The following is an 18,654-nucleotide window of genomic DNA, read 5'->3' as shown; positions in this document are numbered from 1 at the left end:
GGCCCCAAGAACAGACAGCAGGGACCCAAAGGGGCCAACAAAGCCCTGTGGGGATGAACAAGAGCCAACTACTGATTTTCGTGGAGTTTTGGAGTTTTTTTTTTTGAAATCTGACTAACTTGGAAGTGAAAGAGGGGCTTGAGCGTATTTCTGAACACACCTGAATTTGCAGTAAAAAGGAGGGGAGAAAAGATGCCCACCGAAAATGCACAATACTGCCTTCAGAGACATAGTCCTCAACAACGTACTTACTAAACCCTTTCCTAAAGAAAGATTTCTCAAAAACAACGCACCTTCCTCAAGAGCAGCAGAGTGAAAAAATCCTAAACCCGTTTTTTTTAAGATTTTATTTATTTATTTGAGAGAGAGTACAGACAGAGAACACATAAGCGGTGGGGAGGAGAAGCAGACTCCCCACTGAGCAGGGAGCCTGACGCGGGGCTCGATCCCAGGACCCTGAGATCATGACCTGAGCTGAAGGCAGACGCTTAACTGACTGAGCCACCCAGGCGCCCCCTAAAACCCTTTCTATCAAAAAACCGATACCAGCTTAAAAAGCTCTGAGCAGAGAAAAATCCACACAAGTATCTTGCCCAGGACCAGGAGAAGATGCAAAGGAGACATACCTTTTAGAATATTTATATGAAATACACCAAAGCCATCTCTGACTATGGAAATACAATCAGATTCTTGCAATCAGAGCATTATACATCATCACTGTACCACCCCTCCCAAAAGCCATGAGCCCCAAGATTCACTGATGACTTCCTACAGGCCAGACACTGTTTAAAATATTTTATATGTTATCTCTCATTTAATCTTCAAATCAAATCCATGAAATTCTATCATTACACCCATTTTGTAGATGAGAAAAGTGATGCAAGAAGAAGTAAATCATTGGCCTAAGGTTAGAGCATAACACAAAGCCATTTCAGAATTCAAATCCAGGCAGACTAATCCAGTAACACACACAAAGCTGCTACAAGAATGGAAAGCATAAAAAGTCCATGATGACATTTAAAAAAAAAAAAAGAAAGCCATCCCTGGATTTAAGGCTAACTACACCACTGGCATCGCTCTCCAGAACATGATTTTAATTTTTTGAAAGATTTTATTTATTTGACAGAGAGAGAGAACACAAGCAGGGGGAGCGGAGGAGGGGGAGCAGAACCCCGGGATCATGACCTGAGCTGAAGGCAGACGCTCTAACAAGGGAGCCACACAGGCGCCCCTCTCCAGAACATGGAAAGTAGAGCCCTGCTCTGATGGATAGAGAAACTGGCTCTTCGCGGGGAACACGGAGGCAGACAGGGAGGAACCGAGCGTGAAGGCTTCGTGCACACACAGCGCCGTGGACATCACACACTGGTTCAGCGCTGCGGACAACCCACAGATGTCAGGTATGAAGACAGATGTCACTTTCATTAAACCTCGACAGCGAGAACAATGCTTGACAAACTCTACTTGACAAGGTGCTAACGGCCTGTCCTCTGCTCCAGGTGCTTCGAGAACAAGCCAGGCCGGACAGGAAAGCCTGGCCCAGCCTCTCGCCCCCAGGCCCTGTCGGAAAAAACGAGGGGGACTGAAGACCGCCCATCAGGGGAGCGTACCAGGGGAGGGCCGGGGGCTACTGAGACTCGGAGAGTTTCTTCCAGAGCGGCCAAGTGCTGACAAGGAAGCGCCTCTCGGAAGCTCACAGTTCATTCAGATGATGAGTTCTGAGGGGACAGAAGTTCTGAGAAGGAGCAGGGCGCCCAAGAGACCTAAGTGGACAAGTCTACAGCAGCAGCAACGCCTTGCAGTCCTTCCGTGCAGGCGAGTTTCGATGGTCATCAGCCGGGGAGGTGGTGAGCAGAGCTGCACAGAAAGTCTCCCCAAACTGCAACCCTTTCGCTATCCCGAGGACGCGGGCAAAGAATGGCAACCGCGCCCCCCGCCCCGGGTTTTACAAGAAAAGTGGCGGGCAGCCCCAGGGGCCCAACGGAACCGTCCCGGATTGAGCAGGCAAGCCAGCACCGGCGGGGGGTTCTCCCCAGGTCGGGGTCCCTTTCTCTTCCCATGAGGGAAGAGGACATCTTTCTTGGGTTGCTAGTGGCAACCAACGTGGCACGGATGGGGTCAGGAAACCACAACTGCCCCCCACCCCGGGCTCGTCTTCCCCGGTCGCTTCCACAAAGGGACGAAGAACGTGGCCCTGAGGAAGGAAGGAGTCTCGGGGGCTTGCTCTCTGAGGAGTAATAAGGGGGTCCCTGAGGAACCTCGCCGAACCACAGGCAAAGTGGGCCACACCGACGGCTCTGGAAGGAGAGAGACGCAGGCTGAACCGTGGGGGGCCCAATGAGGAAGAAGGGGCTCTCCGAGAAGCTGCTCACGGAGGAGCACTCCCAGGTCCTTGCCCGGACGTGCCCCCACCCAGGGTGCGAGGGTAGGCAGAGGGCGAAGAGGGAGGGACGGTACGTGGGAACAGAAGACCAGGGAAGGGCCACACGACTGAAGAGACTGAGTGTTAGCGACACGCAGGAGAAGTAAATTGCCTTCACAGCTGTCTGGAAGAAAAGTAGCGTCTCCTTTCATGATGATACGAAGCTCTCCTCTGAGAGGCAGGGCTAGCGGTCCATGCTCATTAACTCAGGAGTCCCCTCCACGATGCTTCTGAGGGTGGCGTGGTGGGCCTTATCACTTGCAAATCTGCTCAATGACCGTTTATAAAGACCCAAGGGAAGAAAGTCCCAGGACAGGGGCAAAGATCAGAGATCGAAATCCTACAACACAGTCTCACACTGGTTAGGGCGCAGCTCAGGGAAACAGGATGCCGATTCCGGGACAGTGACAGTCCGGAGCTGTGACTCTTCTTGACAAGCAAACTGAGCATAGCAAGCGGAGCACAGCACGCAGAACTGTCGCATCACGCTACGTGTATGTCATCTACACTGCAGTAAGAATTTTTTAAAAAGCTAAAAAAAAAAAAAAAAAAAAGGCTCTGACTCTGGAAGCCCATCTGCAGTCACCAGAAGACACAAGAACCAAAGGACTCTAAGCCTGCAAAGAGGCCACAGGAGTAAAGACCACACATCCCACAGGCACACGGGAAAGGGCCTTAGATTGCCAAAAAAAAAAAAAAAAAAAAGTCTGCCTCGGGAGTGAGGGTCCGAGGAGTGCCGGCCTAAGAAATACAAGCACTTGGACAAAGAGAACGAGCCAGTCTTTTTTTAAGACAATAAAATGGATGTGGTTAGGGGAATTACTCTCCATTGAGACTTCCTGAATAACAATCAGGTGAAAAACGTATCCCTCAGAAAGCCTGTCAGGCGGCAATTCCATTTCCAGGAATTCATCCAAGAGAAATAAATAGGAGGATGTACTCATTTATAGGGCAAAATTCTGGAAGCAAACTAAGTATCTCATAATAAGTGTTAAATTATAGCGATTAATGAAGTGCCATGCAGGAATCCAAAACACAGATACATATTATTTAATGTATACATTACACATATACAATATTAATATATATACAATATAAACACATTATTGTCATGGAAAACTTTGACCTAAAACACTAAAGTTCTAAAGTAGAGTACCAAATAGTATTCGTAATTCCATTTTTAAAATGTCATACATTTATACATACATATGTGTAGAAAAATATAAAAATACTTAACTGATATTTTTTCCAATTGTAACTTCTGAATTGATCGCCTAGGTGATATTTCAGTTTTGCTTTCCTATATAACTTTTGAGTAATGCGAATAGCCCAGATACTTCCAAAATTTTTTAAAAAAAACAACAAAAAGAAAATGTTTTCAGCGCCCAAGCAATGTGTAGCTGATACTCTTCACTTGGCAGACCGCAATACACTGATGTTTCCTACAGGGTCTCGAGGGACAATTCTGTGATGACACATATTACATCCCCCGTCAAGAGACGCAATCCACAGGAGCCCACTGAAGGCTCCGAGAAATTCTGTTTAATTCATTTTCACAGGGTTTACCAAATACTTGCGATCCCAAAACACCTACAATTTTAAAAGGCTCACTGACAAAGTAGGATGATTCAGAAGCGAGCTGATCAGAGCAGTGAAAACTCTGAAAGCAACATCGTCCTCCAGTAAGACTGCGGGAAGTGAGCGTATTCAGCCTGAGGACCAAGAGACCAAGGGAAAACAGGACAACCATCTTCAAAGGCTTGAACCTGCACTGATGGGAAGGTGCAAGTTCTGTGATGTTCTAGAAGACTAAGCTAGAATGAATGCGGACAAGTCACTGAGAAGCAGATTCCAGCCCAAACTAACAAAGGGCTTTCTGAGACTCTTGTTTTTCCCATCTCTGGAAATAGTTAAGCAAAAAGTAGACACCCAGGGATGTTACTAAAGAAACTTCTTGTAGGCTAGGGTACATGGTTAGATGGCCACTAAGAGTCCTCCAGTCCCAAGACCGTCTGGGCAACAGTGGAGGGCAGCAAAATCTGACCACATTTCCCCGGGGTCAGCTGAAGTCAGCCCCTCCACACCAGAGGGCACGCAGAGGACACGGGCACTAACCCCAGCTGACACCCATAAATGTCCCCTGAGACCCCCAGGCCCAGGAGTCAGCAGAAACAGATATATCTGCCTCCTTAGTAGGGACTAAGCATGCTCATCTCCACTTCTGCCACAGACTGGAAAAGCTCTAAGCACAGTTGAGGACATGTGTGCCCCTGCTTCCACCTCTAAGAGGACACACTGTGCGCCTACCAAGAGCTAAAGAGACCAAGACACCTGCAGGCCAGGGTTCACCAAGGCACAATGTCTTCAAAACAGAAAAACTCTCTCTCAAAACACAAAAATAAGAAAAAGGACCCAGTAGGTGAAGGTGAACAGACTGTTTTATACACATACACACACACGCGCACACACACCCTACCCTATGCATCCTTTCCCCCCTTTACCTCTCTTTTCTCAAAGAGTTGGGGGAAGTGATCTATTTAGAGAGAAAGAAAAACAGGGCACAGTAACAAAGATTTAGACAATACACTCTATATACACCAAACCAAATTCTTATACTCTATTAAAAGAGAACAAGCATTTTAGAAAGGGGAGGGTGATGGAGGTGGGGAGACCAAATCTTCCACCCTTCATCAGATTTTATAAAGTTGCATTTTTCAATCTACTTTAACAATAGATATTAACAGCGTTTCCAATGAAATGAAAGTGTTACAGCAACCCTTCGCTAAAGTCTTTGTTTCTCAGAAACTCTGGGAAAAAAAAGAGTTCTCCCTATTCATTCCATATTTTCTGTAGATCTCCTGGCTCGTGCATTTCCACCATACCCCTTTCACATCGCTCACACACACCCCTGCTTCCCCTGCCTTCCCACGGTGGACCTAAATGCCCTGCTCCCTGGGTGGCTAAATCCCAGAGGCTGGAAAAGAGTATCTTTTTAAGAACATCCCAGAGGCTGGAAAAGAGTATCTTTTTAAGAACAATGAAAAGTTACACCAAGCCTGATATGTGTTGGAGTCCAAGGTCATCGGACTCTCCTCTACAGCAGAAACAGGGGCAGTTGCAGATGACAGAGTAGAACGTCAATGCAGCTCGGGTAACAGGTGCATGTTGGCCAGACCTACCTTCCGGAAAGAGACGCCCAGAGCCAGAGCCTGCCTCCAGCACCCTACCCAAAAATCAGTGGGAGCCAGCTCCAGCCTTGAGTCGGGGTAAAGTCTGAAGCACTTCAATACGGATTTATTTTGAATTTCCCAGGACTTTTGCCAGGCCCCTTGGCAACAACGCGTGCTCTCTGATACCCCCTTCCTGAAGATCGTGTCAATGTTGTTGCTGTTTTCTAAAGCTCAATTTTCTCGAGTCGGGTAACTTCACCCAGGTGCTCTTAAAATTACCTAAGCACTGAATTGTAAGTGATCCTTAAAAGTTGAAACTCCTAATGGTACCACAAAGGGAACTGTTCGAATTACCCAACAACTGGCACACAAGAGCCTCCCACAAAGGCAAGTGAGCCCGAAGACCTGGGACAATGATCTTCCAACAGTGTATTGCAGAGGCCACCACAGTCTCCAGACATCTGATGTGAACTTCCGCTCTCCATCTACCATAACCACGGGAAGAAAACACACACGCGTGATCAGATGTGTTGCACAAGTTTGACATATTAGAGGTAAGCTGTGCTGTCCGCATAAACCACATGCATACAGAATTCAGAATAAAGCTGCTCCTGCCATCCTGACTTGGAAAGCATCCTGAGACGGCAGGACCAGCTATTTTAAAAGCTGTGATATTTGTACCACTTAACTGGTGAATAAGGAGTCTCTATACTGTGCAGCCAAAACAAAATCCGATCTCCTCCTCCTATTTCTAATTTATGTCCATCAAAACAGCCTCGCTGAGACCACTGAGTTTATACTCTTTTGGATTCAACTCTAAATGTGCAAAACAGACTCCTAAAATAGCTCTACTTTATGGGCTCCCTGGAAAACTAATGTGTTTTAAAAAGGTAATATTGGTTTAAAAAAAAAGTCTGGACACCACTGGCCAAGGCAGATGTCGCCTGAAAGTAGCCGCAAAACACCCATTCCAGAGCAGATTATTTGTCTGAGAAATGACCATGCCACGGGCCATACCGCTGGTTAGGCATGAAGGACCGGGAAATCAGGAAAGTGTTAGGCATGAAGGACCGGGAAATCAGGCAAGTGTTAAACAACCGGCCACATGAAATGAACGTGGCCTCATCCCAAAGCACAATGCTTTCCAAATCCGAGAATATCTGAGATTTAAAATCATTCACAACAAAGTGGGCCAGATACCTGCAAAACTTTTAGGTGAGAGACAGTCCCCCTTTGAATGTATTTTTTAAATAAACAGGTGGTCACAGACTTTATGTTTAGAGGTAAGCACAGCTTACCTCTAAATGGAAGACAGCACCGCCACCAACATATTTTAGGGATACATGTCCCCCGAAATAACATCCTTACACTTTTTAACATTTTTCGTATTAACTGACAGTTATTCCAACCAAACCTAATGAAGATGCTTAAAAGTTATAAATCCACAGTCAAATTTTTAAAAAATACATTAAAGAGATTCTGGGGTAACTTTGCAAAAGGAAATAAATGAATAATGGATGAATTGTTTCCAAGCGAACAGGTGATACCATGTCTCCCGCCTCCTCAGTCTAGGAAGAAGGGCAGTCCTGTTTTCCTGCTGCTGGCCCATTTGATGAAGGGTGTGGAAGAACAAGGGGTTGGCAAAGATGATATAACCCGAATTCCAAAATGGAACAGAAAAGAAACGAAGCTGAGACCAGGGATGAACCTTCCACATGCTTCAGAGCCACCACCCGGGCAAGAGGAAACCACATTCCTTTCCCAGAGGCCTGTAACACCAGAAGCGTGGGTGGGAGCAGGTCACCAGGGACCCTGCTTCCTCCTGACAATATTTTTCTTTCAACCATTATCCTCAAAAAAAAAAAAAAAAAAAAGAAAAGAAAATAGAAAACGTCCAGGCAATACCAAATGCTGTCAAAGACCTGGAGAGACTGGATTACTCACACGTTGCTGGTAGGACTACCCAGTGATACAGCCACTCTGGAAACCAGCTGAGAGCTTCTTCTAAAACTAAACAGGCAATTCCAATTCAAACCTGAAATTGCACTCCTCGGCATTCATCAGGGAGAAATGAAGATGCGTGTTCACACACAAGCCTGTAACTCTGTGTCTATCTCAGTTTTATTCCTAATAACCCCCAGATAACCCCAAAACAGAAAACCACCCACAGGTCCATCAACAGGCGAGTGGACATCCAGACCACGGAACAGTGCCCAGCGGGGATCGGGGGGGACATAATGTCTACACGCAACACCCCGGGGGAATGTCTCAGGTGAAAAAAAAGAAAAAAATCCCCCAAAGGCATATATATTCTGTGTGATTACACTTACATAACATTTTTGAAGTAACAAAATTTTAAAAATGAAGACCACATTAGCAGCTCCCAGGGGTCAGAGAAGTGGGTACGTGGGTGTGGCCCAGAGACGCAGGAGGAGTCGTCCTTGTGGTGGTGGAAATGTTCTGCATTGCACAGCAATATCCTGAATGTGATTTTGCAATACGGGAGAAACTGGGTAAAGGGTACCAAGGATCTCTCTGTATGACTTCTCACAACTGCATGTAAATCTACAATGATCCAAAACTGAAAAGTTTAACTTAAAAAAAAAAAATGCATAAATTCAAACAGTTTTAAAAGTCCAGGTACCAGGGTGCCCGGGTGGCTCAGTGGGTTAAGCATCTGCCCTCAGCTCAGGTCATGATCCCGGGGTCCTGGGTGCAAGCCCCAGGTCAGGCTCCCTGCTCAGAGGGAAGTCTGCTTCTCCCTTCCCCTGCCACTCCCCCTGCTTGTACCCCTTCGCTCACTCTCTCAAATAAATAAAAATCTTTAAATAAACAAATAAATATAAATAAATAAATAAATAAAAGTCCAGGTACCACAAAAATTGGATAAAGATTCAACTAGCAAATGAGAAAATGGAGTAAGAGTCTAAGACAGACAAAATCACTTCCTGGTGACATGCCCTACGGACAAGAGAGAAGGTATTATAGCAACAGATGACATGTACCAGTGTGTGGCCTTCAGCGGACCCGCCCGCCACTTAGATAAAAAGTACTGGGCCCAGCGACCGTACCCCCGGAGAACAGTCCTAAGGATGGACAGCCTGTTCCAGCCTCTTCTATCTTCCCTTTAACTGTCCCCAGAGGCCCCAGCTCAGGTCTGCTCCACCCTGGTTTCCTAACCTATAGTCATTAGGGTCTCTGGCCAAGTAAGATTGAGAAAGCACACTCCAACTCATTCTTGGGAATCAACCATGCGCATCGATGTATTAATGGCTCTGAAAAGCCATATAGTAAAGACACTGGTTTATCTTTAACACCCTGATTGCCAAATGAATGTGACCACAGATCTCCCTGCCCCCTGCACATCCTAGCATTTCTGATTCCATGTGACCAGAGCCCTACCTGCAGAATTTCATATCTGGTCAGTTGCACTCCATCCTGCTGAAAAGGAGACATAGCTCTAAATATTCTTCTTGGCCTTATGGTGAACTGAACTCAACCCCTCAATAAAGGCAAGAGATGGGCGCCTGGGTGGCTCAGATGGTTAAAGCGTCTGCCTTCGGCTCAGGCCATGATCCCAGGGTCCTGGGATCGAGTCCCACAACTGGCTCCCTGCTCAGCGGAGAGCCTGCTTCTCCCTCTGCTTCTCTCTCTCTCTCTCTCTGTCTCTCATGAATAAATACATAAAATCTTTTAAAAATAAATAAATAAGGGCAAAAGATGCTCGGGTATCTGGAGTGGCATTTTCAGTGCCACTTGGAAAACAAGGTAGGATCTCTCGGTTCCTCTTGCTTTATCATTCGGTGGCTGTTTATCATGTGCTGGGCATTGCACCAAGCCATATTAAAACATATCCCTGGCTTCAAAGCAGCCAGGAACAAACAGATACTGTTGCACACCTGTTTCATTAGCGAAAGGAAGGAGGCTTCACAATGTTATAATGCGGCTGGGCTGCAGTGTGACTCAGGTGTGACTCCAGGGCCCAAGTCCTTAACCACTGAACCCTACTGCCTCCCTGGACACCAGAGGATAAAGTGCACGGAAAGATTATTAGAAACAGGTGGTGAGAAGAGACCTCTTTAACCAGTCCCGGTTTCACCTGATAGCAAGGACAGGCATCCCCTCCATGCCTGGCCACTCTCCACTTCGCACCTGCTCCAGCCCCTACTTCTGCGGAGGTTTCTCTAACATGTAAACCCCTTCTGGCTTCCAGGTTTGTTCTGTTCCCTTTGTCCACAACACGTCTCTACTCTCTCCCCTTGGCAACTCCTACCCCTACTCATTGTCAGCTTAGGGTTGCCTTCCTTCAAGAACTCTTCCCTGATGCACCAGCCTGAGTCTAGGGTCCCTCTGATGTGCTGTGATGACCGCCCTCCAGTCATTCTGCTCATAGCACAGCTCAAAGCACGGCCCCCTGACATGTTTACCTCCCCAGCGAGACTGTGGGCTCTGGATACATGAAGTCTTGTGCATGCACTAGGCATGGCACACGGCACGTGCTCAATCAGTCTGGAAGTTATGTATACATCAATCAATCAACCAAATAAACACAAGGATTCCTGATCCTTCTAAGGTCCAAATCTTCCTGATCATTTGGTGACAGAGTGAACAACAAGCCAAAAGATATTTTCTTTTTATTTGGAGAATAATGGTGAAGCAGGGGACGCCTGGGTGGCTCAGTCAGTTAAGCGTCTGCCTTGGGCTCAGGTCATGATCTAAGGGTCCTGGGATCCTTGTTGGGCTCCCTGATCAGCAGGGAGTCTGCTTCTCCCTCTCCCTCGGCCCCTTCCCCCACTCATGCTCTCTCTCTCTCTAATAAGTGAATAAAATCTTTAAAAAAATAATGGTGAAACAGGCTCTGAGTGAGGCAGATCTGGGTTCAAATCCCAGCTGTCATTAACTAGCTAAATGAGCTGAAGCAATTTATTTAGCCTCTCCAAATCTGAATAAAGATGTAAATAGTGCCTACCTCACCTCACGGAGTTGCTGCGAGATTGAATCAGGTAATGCATAATTAAGTGTTGGGCAAAGAGCCTAGCACTTGGTCAATGTTCAATAAATATTAGCTATTATGACCATGAGAAGAAGGAAGATGAAGATAAACCCTCTACTGAAGATAAGCTACAAATCATATAAAGTCTCCACTGTAAAAAGAGGGGACTAAGTGACATATAACACACACACCCCCAGCCTTAGGAGGAAGGAGGCTAAGAGCAGGCACTGTGAGAAAAGAAAGAAAACTGAAACAAGATATACTGAAGTATGAAACCAACTCATTTACTACCGATATTAGTGGACTGACAGCCAAAGAAAGTCAGAAATGAACATTATAAAGAGATTCCCCCAGTGTTTTCATTTAAGTAATTGAACTTCTCTCAATCCAGAAACTCCAAAATCAACAATGTGAAGGTCAGTTTGTCACTAACCATTTTGCTCCGACCTGAATATTTCTATTAAGATTGTCAGACTCCGAGTATTTCAATTAATAATTCCTGTCCATACATGTAAGGAAAAGTCAAAACAAGTTTATGCCAAATTATCAGAAAGTACTTAGGTTCCAGATTTGGGAAAATAAATGCTTACATACAAAGACGTGTAAAATTTGGTTACAACCTTAACTCCAGCTTATTTGAGATGAGTGGGGAGCTGGGGGGGTTGGGGTGTATGGGGGAGGGTCCTTACCATTAAGTACTAATCATAACTATTTGTAAATGATGCTAATTTTGTTATATTGGACACTTAAGTTTGTCTTTGTAATTTTCACTTTGTAGATTTTACTCATGGCATGGGCTCCTTCCTAGTATGATGAACAGTATCCATACCAAATAATACCACACACCAGGTCAGACGGTTGTAGCAAACACTACTTGACAATGACAACTTAGTTAGATAAAGGTGGATCCATCCATGTAAAGATTTACTTTAAATGTATAAAACAACAAACAGTGGAAACAAAATGTCTTCTCTCTCCTCTACCACCTCCCCAAAATACCACTAACCTGTAACATTGAGTAACATATACTCTAAGGGAATTTACTCTTTATTAAAGCAAAATAAATCAGAATGATGGCACCCATTGATTCTGCTCTTGGTAACTCTAATAATGCAGGCTACATGAACACGCTTTGTCACAGGGCCAAAGCCCCTCCGTCAAGTTTTCCACTTCGATTTCTCTGCCATCCTGACTTGTACACAAGGACCACAGAGAAAGAGAAGTCGTCCACCAACAACATAATCCTTCCATCTACAGGGGAAGGCACTCAGATATTCTAAAAGATTCTCAAGACAGATGTTATCAGAACGACACTTGCGATTCTGTGGCAAATTCAACTGAAGAAACAGAATATTAAAAATATTCTCTTTCAATGACAGGTGCTTGGGATTTGTTTTAAAAAACTCCAAGAGGGGGAAAAAAAACAGTGGGGAGATCAACAATATTGGTAAAACACGAAAACCTGTTTAAGCTGGATGAACACACACGGGGTTCAATATGCTAATCTCTACTTTTGCATATGTTTGAAAATTGCCAATGATAAAAAGATACATAGAATATTCTCTCCAACAAAAACACAAACAAGGTGTACTCCCCTAAGGCTAAATCTAGGTTTGCCACAATCTCAACCTAAGAGCCACTATAATGCCACAAGGCTCCTCACCTCTCTAAAGGTATAGTCCAATAACTGACGATGCCCTCCCCCACTCTGTGCCCAACATGGTCCAACCCCTGGGCCCCTAACAGCTCCCCCACACGCTGGGGGACCCCAAATCCAATCTCAGCAGATAAAATGCCTGCACCAGCCATTTCCCTTCAAAACACCAAATGTCCCATGAAATAACAGGCGTCTTCTTCGCCTTGAGATGGACTCCAATATAACATCTGAGAACATTTACCTACTTAAACCAACATGAGATGAATTTTTTAAACTCCTCCCTGAGTCCTCACAAATGAAATCATACAACCAGCCACAACAAAGATAACTATAAATAAGCTCCATTTCACATCAAATCGAATAATTTGAAAACAGGCTGTAGGAGATGACCTCAGTGTGGGTGACTGGGACAATTTTAAGAAATAACCTCCATCTCAAAAATGTAAATATCCTACTGTTACCTTTCAACGGGCAGATATTCCAATTAATTCAGGACAAAATGGCCCTGAGAACTTTCCAGCAAAATATGAAACACAGCACTTGAGTTTCAAGGAAATTAAGCAATCAAAACAATGGAGAGGAAAAACACTTTCACTTCCAAACATTATAAGAAACGAAAATACTTACCAGCACTTTGTTTTCAACTTTGTCTCCCTTTACTTCCAACTTTACTTTCTTCTTCACTGCAATTTTTATCTTTCTGCCAATAACATCCTTTATGCTTTCTGAAAGAAGTAAAGAGTTTCATTATATTCTTTTATTAATAAGAAAAAAACACTGGAGAGGGGAGAACATTTCAAGGAGTATTTTTGGTTGTTCTTATTATTGTGGTTTGTCTTTTTTTTTTTTTTTTAGTTTGTTTTAACAAGCCTGATAGCTATCAGTCACCCCATAGTTTATGATCACCTACTATGTGCGTTGTACTGCGTGATCAGATGCGGAGGCAAATATAAAAGCATGTGACCTAATACCAGTTCATACAAGGCACAATATCATCTCGCTGGGCAAGTGGATGCACACACAAGAAAAAACATGAGCAACAATCAGGAAGGTTCATGGAGGCCTGTGTTGCATGCAGACCGTAAGCACAATAGGAATTCAAAAACTCCCTTGGCCTCTGGCCCCTAGCAGCCTCTGTGTTCATCACAGTGGCATAGAAATATTACCATTTTCTAGGAGTGCCTGACATCACAGTTGGGAACTATGGCAAAGAACCAGAGCCAGACTGGACAATTTGGCCAGGGAAGGGTGATCCTGGCCATCTGTCCTTCCGAAGACATCACAGCACGACACCCCCAAAGACTGGTCAAAGACAACAAGAAAGGAGGAATCAAGAGAGACGGGGAGACTTCAAAATCTGGATGGTGGCAGGAACGACTCCGGGGAGGGCTCCAAATGGAACAGGCCCTAAATCAAACTCCTTCTCCTCCCCACTCCTCTGGCCACTAACGAAGCTGGAAATTTTGTTTCCTATCAGATAGGAAGCCAGTCACCCACTCTCCTAGAACTACCTCCTAAACAGCTCCCGACCCCCGCATTCAAGGGCTCAGAATCTCTCCCCAACACAAGTCCATGATGTCCCACTTACCAGCTCTCTGTCCCTCCCTTACCAAAGGGACCCTCCAAAAAATCACAGGTCTGATCACATCACTCTTGCTCTATGAGCTGCTTCATTTTTGGATAAACCTCAACCCTCTAGCAGGCCACTCAAGGCCTTCCACAGTGTTTTCAGTTTAACTTCTCAACACACACACTTAACAATCCAATCATCCCCACCATCTCCATCCTGTACACCCCCAGGATTCTGTACCTACTATTCTCTTTCCTGGGATGCCCTTTCCCTCGTCTCCTCCTGGTTACGTTCTACTTCCAAATATAGCAACCTCAGGTGCCTCGGTGGCTCAGTCGGTTAAGCATCTGCCTCCGGCTCAGGTCATGATCCCAAGGTCTGGGGATGGAGCCCCACGTCGGGCTCACTCCCTGCTCAGCGGGGAGCCTGCCTCTCCTCCTCCCTCTGCCTGCCGCTCCCCCTGCTTGTGCTCTCTCCCACTCTTGCTGTCAAACGAATAAATAAAATCTTTAAATAAATATCTATATATGGCAACCTCCTCTTTACTTCCGAAGCTCTGTATTCTATATTGTAATCATCTTGGCTTATTCATATATTCAACAAATATATGGACACAGGAGGAGCTCCTGTGTGCCAAGCGTTCGACTAGGTGCTGGGACTCAGACAGCCTCTGCCTTTCATAGGTGCTTACGACCTAGAGAGCACAGATAAATGCCTCTAGGCAAATCCACACTCACTACCAAGAGATCATGGACAAGGAGATTCCCGAAAGTTTCGGGGAGGAAGGGACCCCTGAGCAGAACCTTAAAGGAGCAGGACATAGGCCACAAGTCCAAAGTACAGCGTACTATATAATCCACTGAGGTGGAGGAAGAAAATGGAATTTTTACTTCTATTTGCCATGTACTCCAGTTTATGTTTTAAATTACAAATGAAGTATATATGTAGTTAAGTAAATAAATATGTTTACGAAGCGGTAATCAAATATACTTATCGGAAACCCACCACAAAAGTTTAGAGCTGCTGTTAGGTAAGAGTGAAGAAGACGGAAGAGCGTCGCCCACACGGAGAAGAGAATGGAAACAAGAGAAAGTGCAGCTTGTGGGGGGACCAGCAACCAGGCGGGACGTTTGGGGAAGAAAGGGGACAAGTGGGGGACCTCACTGTGCTGGGAGTTCTCTACGCAGCTCCTATCTTACCAGAGCTCAAAACAGATAAAGGCTACTCCTCCCCCCCCCCTTAAAAAGGCATGTGGGAAAGGAACATCAGCAACAGACTTAAGCGGGGCGCCTGGATGGTGCAGTCGGCTGAACCCCCCCCCCACTCTTGGTTTTGGCTCAGGTGGGGTCAAGATCTCGGGTGGCGGGACCAGCCCCGTGTCAGGCTCCGCACTGGATGTGGAGTATGCTTGGGATTCTCTCTCCCTCTCCCCCTCGTGCTCTTTCTCTCTAGAATAAATAAATTTTTGGAAAAAAACAGTAAGAACATACACACGTGGAACAGGACTGGAAAGTTTGACACCAAAAGGTTAAAGGTAGCTATCTCAGAGAGGCAATACGGTTGACAGATAGTCTTCTCATTCTTCTTAGCACTTAAAATTTTTCATAAAAACCCGTATTTCTTCCATTATCAGAGAGATACGCACCGCATTTTTTTCTGTCTTCGGGGATTAGCTTAAGGGAATACACTGAGGTTTTCACATGGTTGCCATTTTGAATTGATCTGAGTGTAACTCTGTGAGCACTTGTAATGAGAGAAAAGCAGGGGCAGGAATTTCCCCTGTCCCAGGCTAATTAGGCCATTTAAAGGCCCAGAAAAATCGTACTGGGCATGTCACAAAAGCATGTGTCACTTGGTTGAAGGATATGTGAGCTGGGCAAGACTCAATAAACACACAAATTCCATGTCTAGATAAGGATTAACTCGCCTTTTTCAAACATACCAAAGGACTTATTTTGAGAACCATTCACATAAACCAGGTATCTTATTTCCATCCCTCCCCTCTCTCTTGAGTCTGATAACTACCTAACTTTTCATTACCGGGCTCAAGGTCAACTAACTTAAAAATCTGCCCACCTCTTTGGCCATCCTTCTCCCCTGGCCAGGGAGGCCAGCCCTCCCCCCAAACTTTGGCAGGACCTTGGGAGGCATCTGCAGAGACTCTGGGCATTCTTTCCTCTTCCGGGTAGGGTGCTGGGAAGACCTCAGCCTCCCAGAACCGGATGGGCCACTCACTCCAGCAAAGGCAGCTGATGCTTTATCTCAGGAGCCGACTCCACAGGGTTGGGGAGAGAGAAGAAGCCAGAGTGGGGGAAGGGGGCGGTAACTTCATATCCTAAATTTGGGTGAAAAGTAAGGGTTTTTTGGGGTTTTAATTTAACAAAAGCTGAAGCTTTCATACAAACCTAGCAACACCTTCTCCACATCAAGTGTCACCTGCTGAGTTAGGTACTAATGGAAGAGGGCACACAACTCTTCCAAAGTATTATGGCTAAGAGGAGAGACCAAGGGGCAAATTTCTCAAGTGCAGATGAATGGGCAGGCAGAACTCCCCCCGGCTGTCAGCCCCGATTACACAGCATCTTTCTGTGTAGTGTGCCAAGGATGGTACAGTAAGGAATACAGGTCCCTAGGGCTCAAAACACGCGCGCAGAGACACACACACCTTGGTAAAATACAACGTGTTCTACATACACACACGCTTAAACGCTGGGTTTTCAAACACTCATCCCCACCTCATTTTAACTCTGCCATTTTAACCCTCCACATAATTAAGTTAAACCCGAAGACATAAAATCCAGCCCAACTACCCCCCCAACACACACACCAAAAAAAAAAACATAAAAAAAACCTCAAGGGACTCAAACAACTGGTCACCTTGCACACTGGTTCCCTGAGATGCGGGATGGGGAGAATCGGTAGGTTAATTATTATTAAAATAAGCTTGTACCATTAACCCTCAGTTTCCCGGCCCGAGCATGCGTCACTCCTGTAACCGTTTCGCTCCCCGCGGGCTGGGCGAAGCCAAGCCCCGCTCGGCTCAGTCGGCACTCCAGACTAGCGCCCCCTCCCCCGAGGCTGCGTGTGGGAGGAGCACCTCGCCGGGGGGCGGGGAGGAGCACCTCGCCCGGAGAGGGGGGAGGGGGAGGCGGAGGGTTGCGGCCGGGCAGGTGCCGGAGACGACCCGCTGGGCGCTCGCCCCCTGGCCCCGCGCTGGCCTTTCCCGGACTTCCCCGAGTTTGGGGCGGTGGGCTGGTCGCTGTACAGGGTGCTCCTCGCTTCCAGAACTCCCAAGCCCGAGGCAGCCCTCCCCTCTCTTCCGCCCACGGCGACCTTCCCCCCCACCCCGGGTCCCGGCTGGGGAGGCGCCCCGGACTCCGGGGCCCCCGCTGCCCCCCACGGCCGCCCTCCCCGAACTGGGCTTCCCAGGCGGCGAGACGCGAGCAAAGTTCCCGGCGCCCCGCCCAGCACGGCGGCGACCTGAGGGGCGCCGCGACTTCGCGGGACCTGCGGGAAGGCGGAGGAGGGCAGGGGGAAGGCGAGGAGGGAAGCCCGCGGCGGCGCCACTCTTACCTGTCAGCTCCCTGGGAACCTCGGAGCTCTCCTCGGTCATGGTGGCCCTCCAGGCGCGGGGGCAGTGCCGGTCCAACTCTGATTTACGGCCCCCCGCCCTCCCCCAAGCCCCTCAATTTTTAGAGGCAGATGCAGCTTGCGCACGGGAGTAGGCAAGAAAGCGAGGGCGGAGATACAATTTTGCCGCGCCCCCCGCCCCTCAAAAAAAAAAAAAAAAAAGAGTTGCAAATACGAAGCGGTTCTGCTGCAGCCGCTGCTACATGTCGCCTCCCCGCAGTTCCCGGCGGCGGAACGGAGACCCGGGGATTCCGCGCGGGCGCGCGCGGCGGCGGCTCCCGGCTCGCGGCTCCCGGCTCCCGGCTCCCGGCTCCCGGCGGCGCTGCTCCAGCCGCGGCCAGCTAGCGCCCAGCCCCGCGCCGCACCTACGGCCCTAGGTGAAGGCGGAAGGCGTGCGGAGAGGGCGGGGAGAGCGGCGCGGCGCGGCAGGGCTAAGGTTTCCTCGCGCTCCTGCCGGGCTGGGGTTGGGCGGGGGCAGCTCCGGCCCTCCTTCTCCTCCCCCTCCTCCCCTCCCCCCCCCCCTCCCCCCCCCCCCCTCCCCTCCCCCCCCTCCCCTCCCTCCTCCCCCGCCTTCTCCTCCTGCGTCTCCTCCCCCTCCTCCTCCGGCGGCTCCTCCTCACCTCGCGAGAGCCGGCCTCCGCACGGGTCCCAGGCCGGCCCCCCGCGCCCGGCGCTCGCTCCCTAGCGCGGGGCGCACCGCGGGGAGGGCGGCTGCGCGGGGCGGCGGCGGCGGCGGCGGCGGCGGGCAGGCGGGCGCCCTTGCTTGCAGCTCGCTCCTAAACCACCCGGGCCCTGCGTCTGGAGATGCGGCGAGGGAGCGAGGGAGCGCGAGCCCGGGAGCCATCTGCTGGCTGCGAGCGGGGCGAGCCGGGTGTTCCCGGGCTTCCCGGTTCCCTGTCCCCACCTCCCGGCGGCCGAGGGAGCGCGAGGATGGGAGACTGCAGAGGCACGCCGATTCCGCAGACCCGTCTGCACGGAAGCCCGTTCTGTCTGCGACCCTGTTCCGCACTTTCCTGTAACAGCCCTCCCTGTGACATGCTGTCTTTTCATCAGCGTGATTAATTTTCTATTCCTGGTGAGCAGGAGCTAGACGAAACCTGGAAACACTAACCATATGGGGAGAAGACACTTTTTTATGTGCCCAGCCACAATCGCAAGACCTTGGAATTGAGAGAGCGCTTTGGAAAAAGCCTTTCACTCGCGGCGGCAACT

At 48.1% G+C, this 18,654-nt stretch overlaps 1 protein-coding gene across 1 annotated transcript in view; it reads right to left on the bottom strand.

Annotated features, from left to right (window-relative positions):
- Positions 1 to 17,891, bottom strand: part of CARMIL1 (capping protein regulator and myosin 1 linker 1) — a 318,183-nt gene extending 300,292 nt beyond the window's left edge. Inside the window, exons 1-2 of the mRNA XM_025890957.2 lie at positions 17,386 to 17,891; positions 12,870 to 12,967 (exon numbers count right to left, since the gene is read on the bottom strand). Coding sequence (XP_025746742.1) covers positions 12,870 to 12,967; positions 17,386 to 17,425 — 138 coding nt within the window. The 5' untranslated portion in view covers positions 17,426 to 17,891. The remainder of the gene's footprint in view (positions 1 to 12,869; positions 12,968 to 17,385) is intronic.
- Positions 17,892 to 18,654: the final 763 nt, after the last annotated feature.

Source organism: Callorhinus ursinus, unplaced genomic scaffold (assembly GCF_003265705.2).
Source record: "Callorhinus ursinus isolate GAN/ISIS: 27379988/994484 unplaced genomic scaffold, GSC_fseal_2.0 scaffold26, whole genome shotgun sequence".
Lineage (NCBI taxonomy): Eukaryota > Metazoa > Chordata > Mammalia > Carnivora > Otariidae > Callorhinus > Callorhinus ursinus.
The sequence above is the reverse complement of the archived record's forward strand: the minus strand, read 5'-3'. Positions and strand labels throughout refer to the sequence as shown.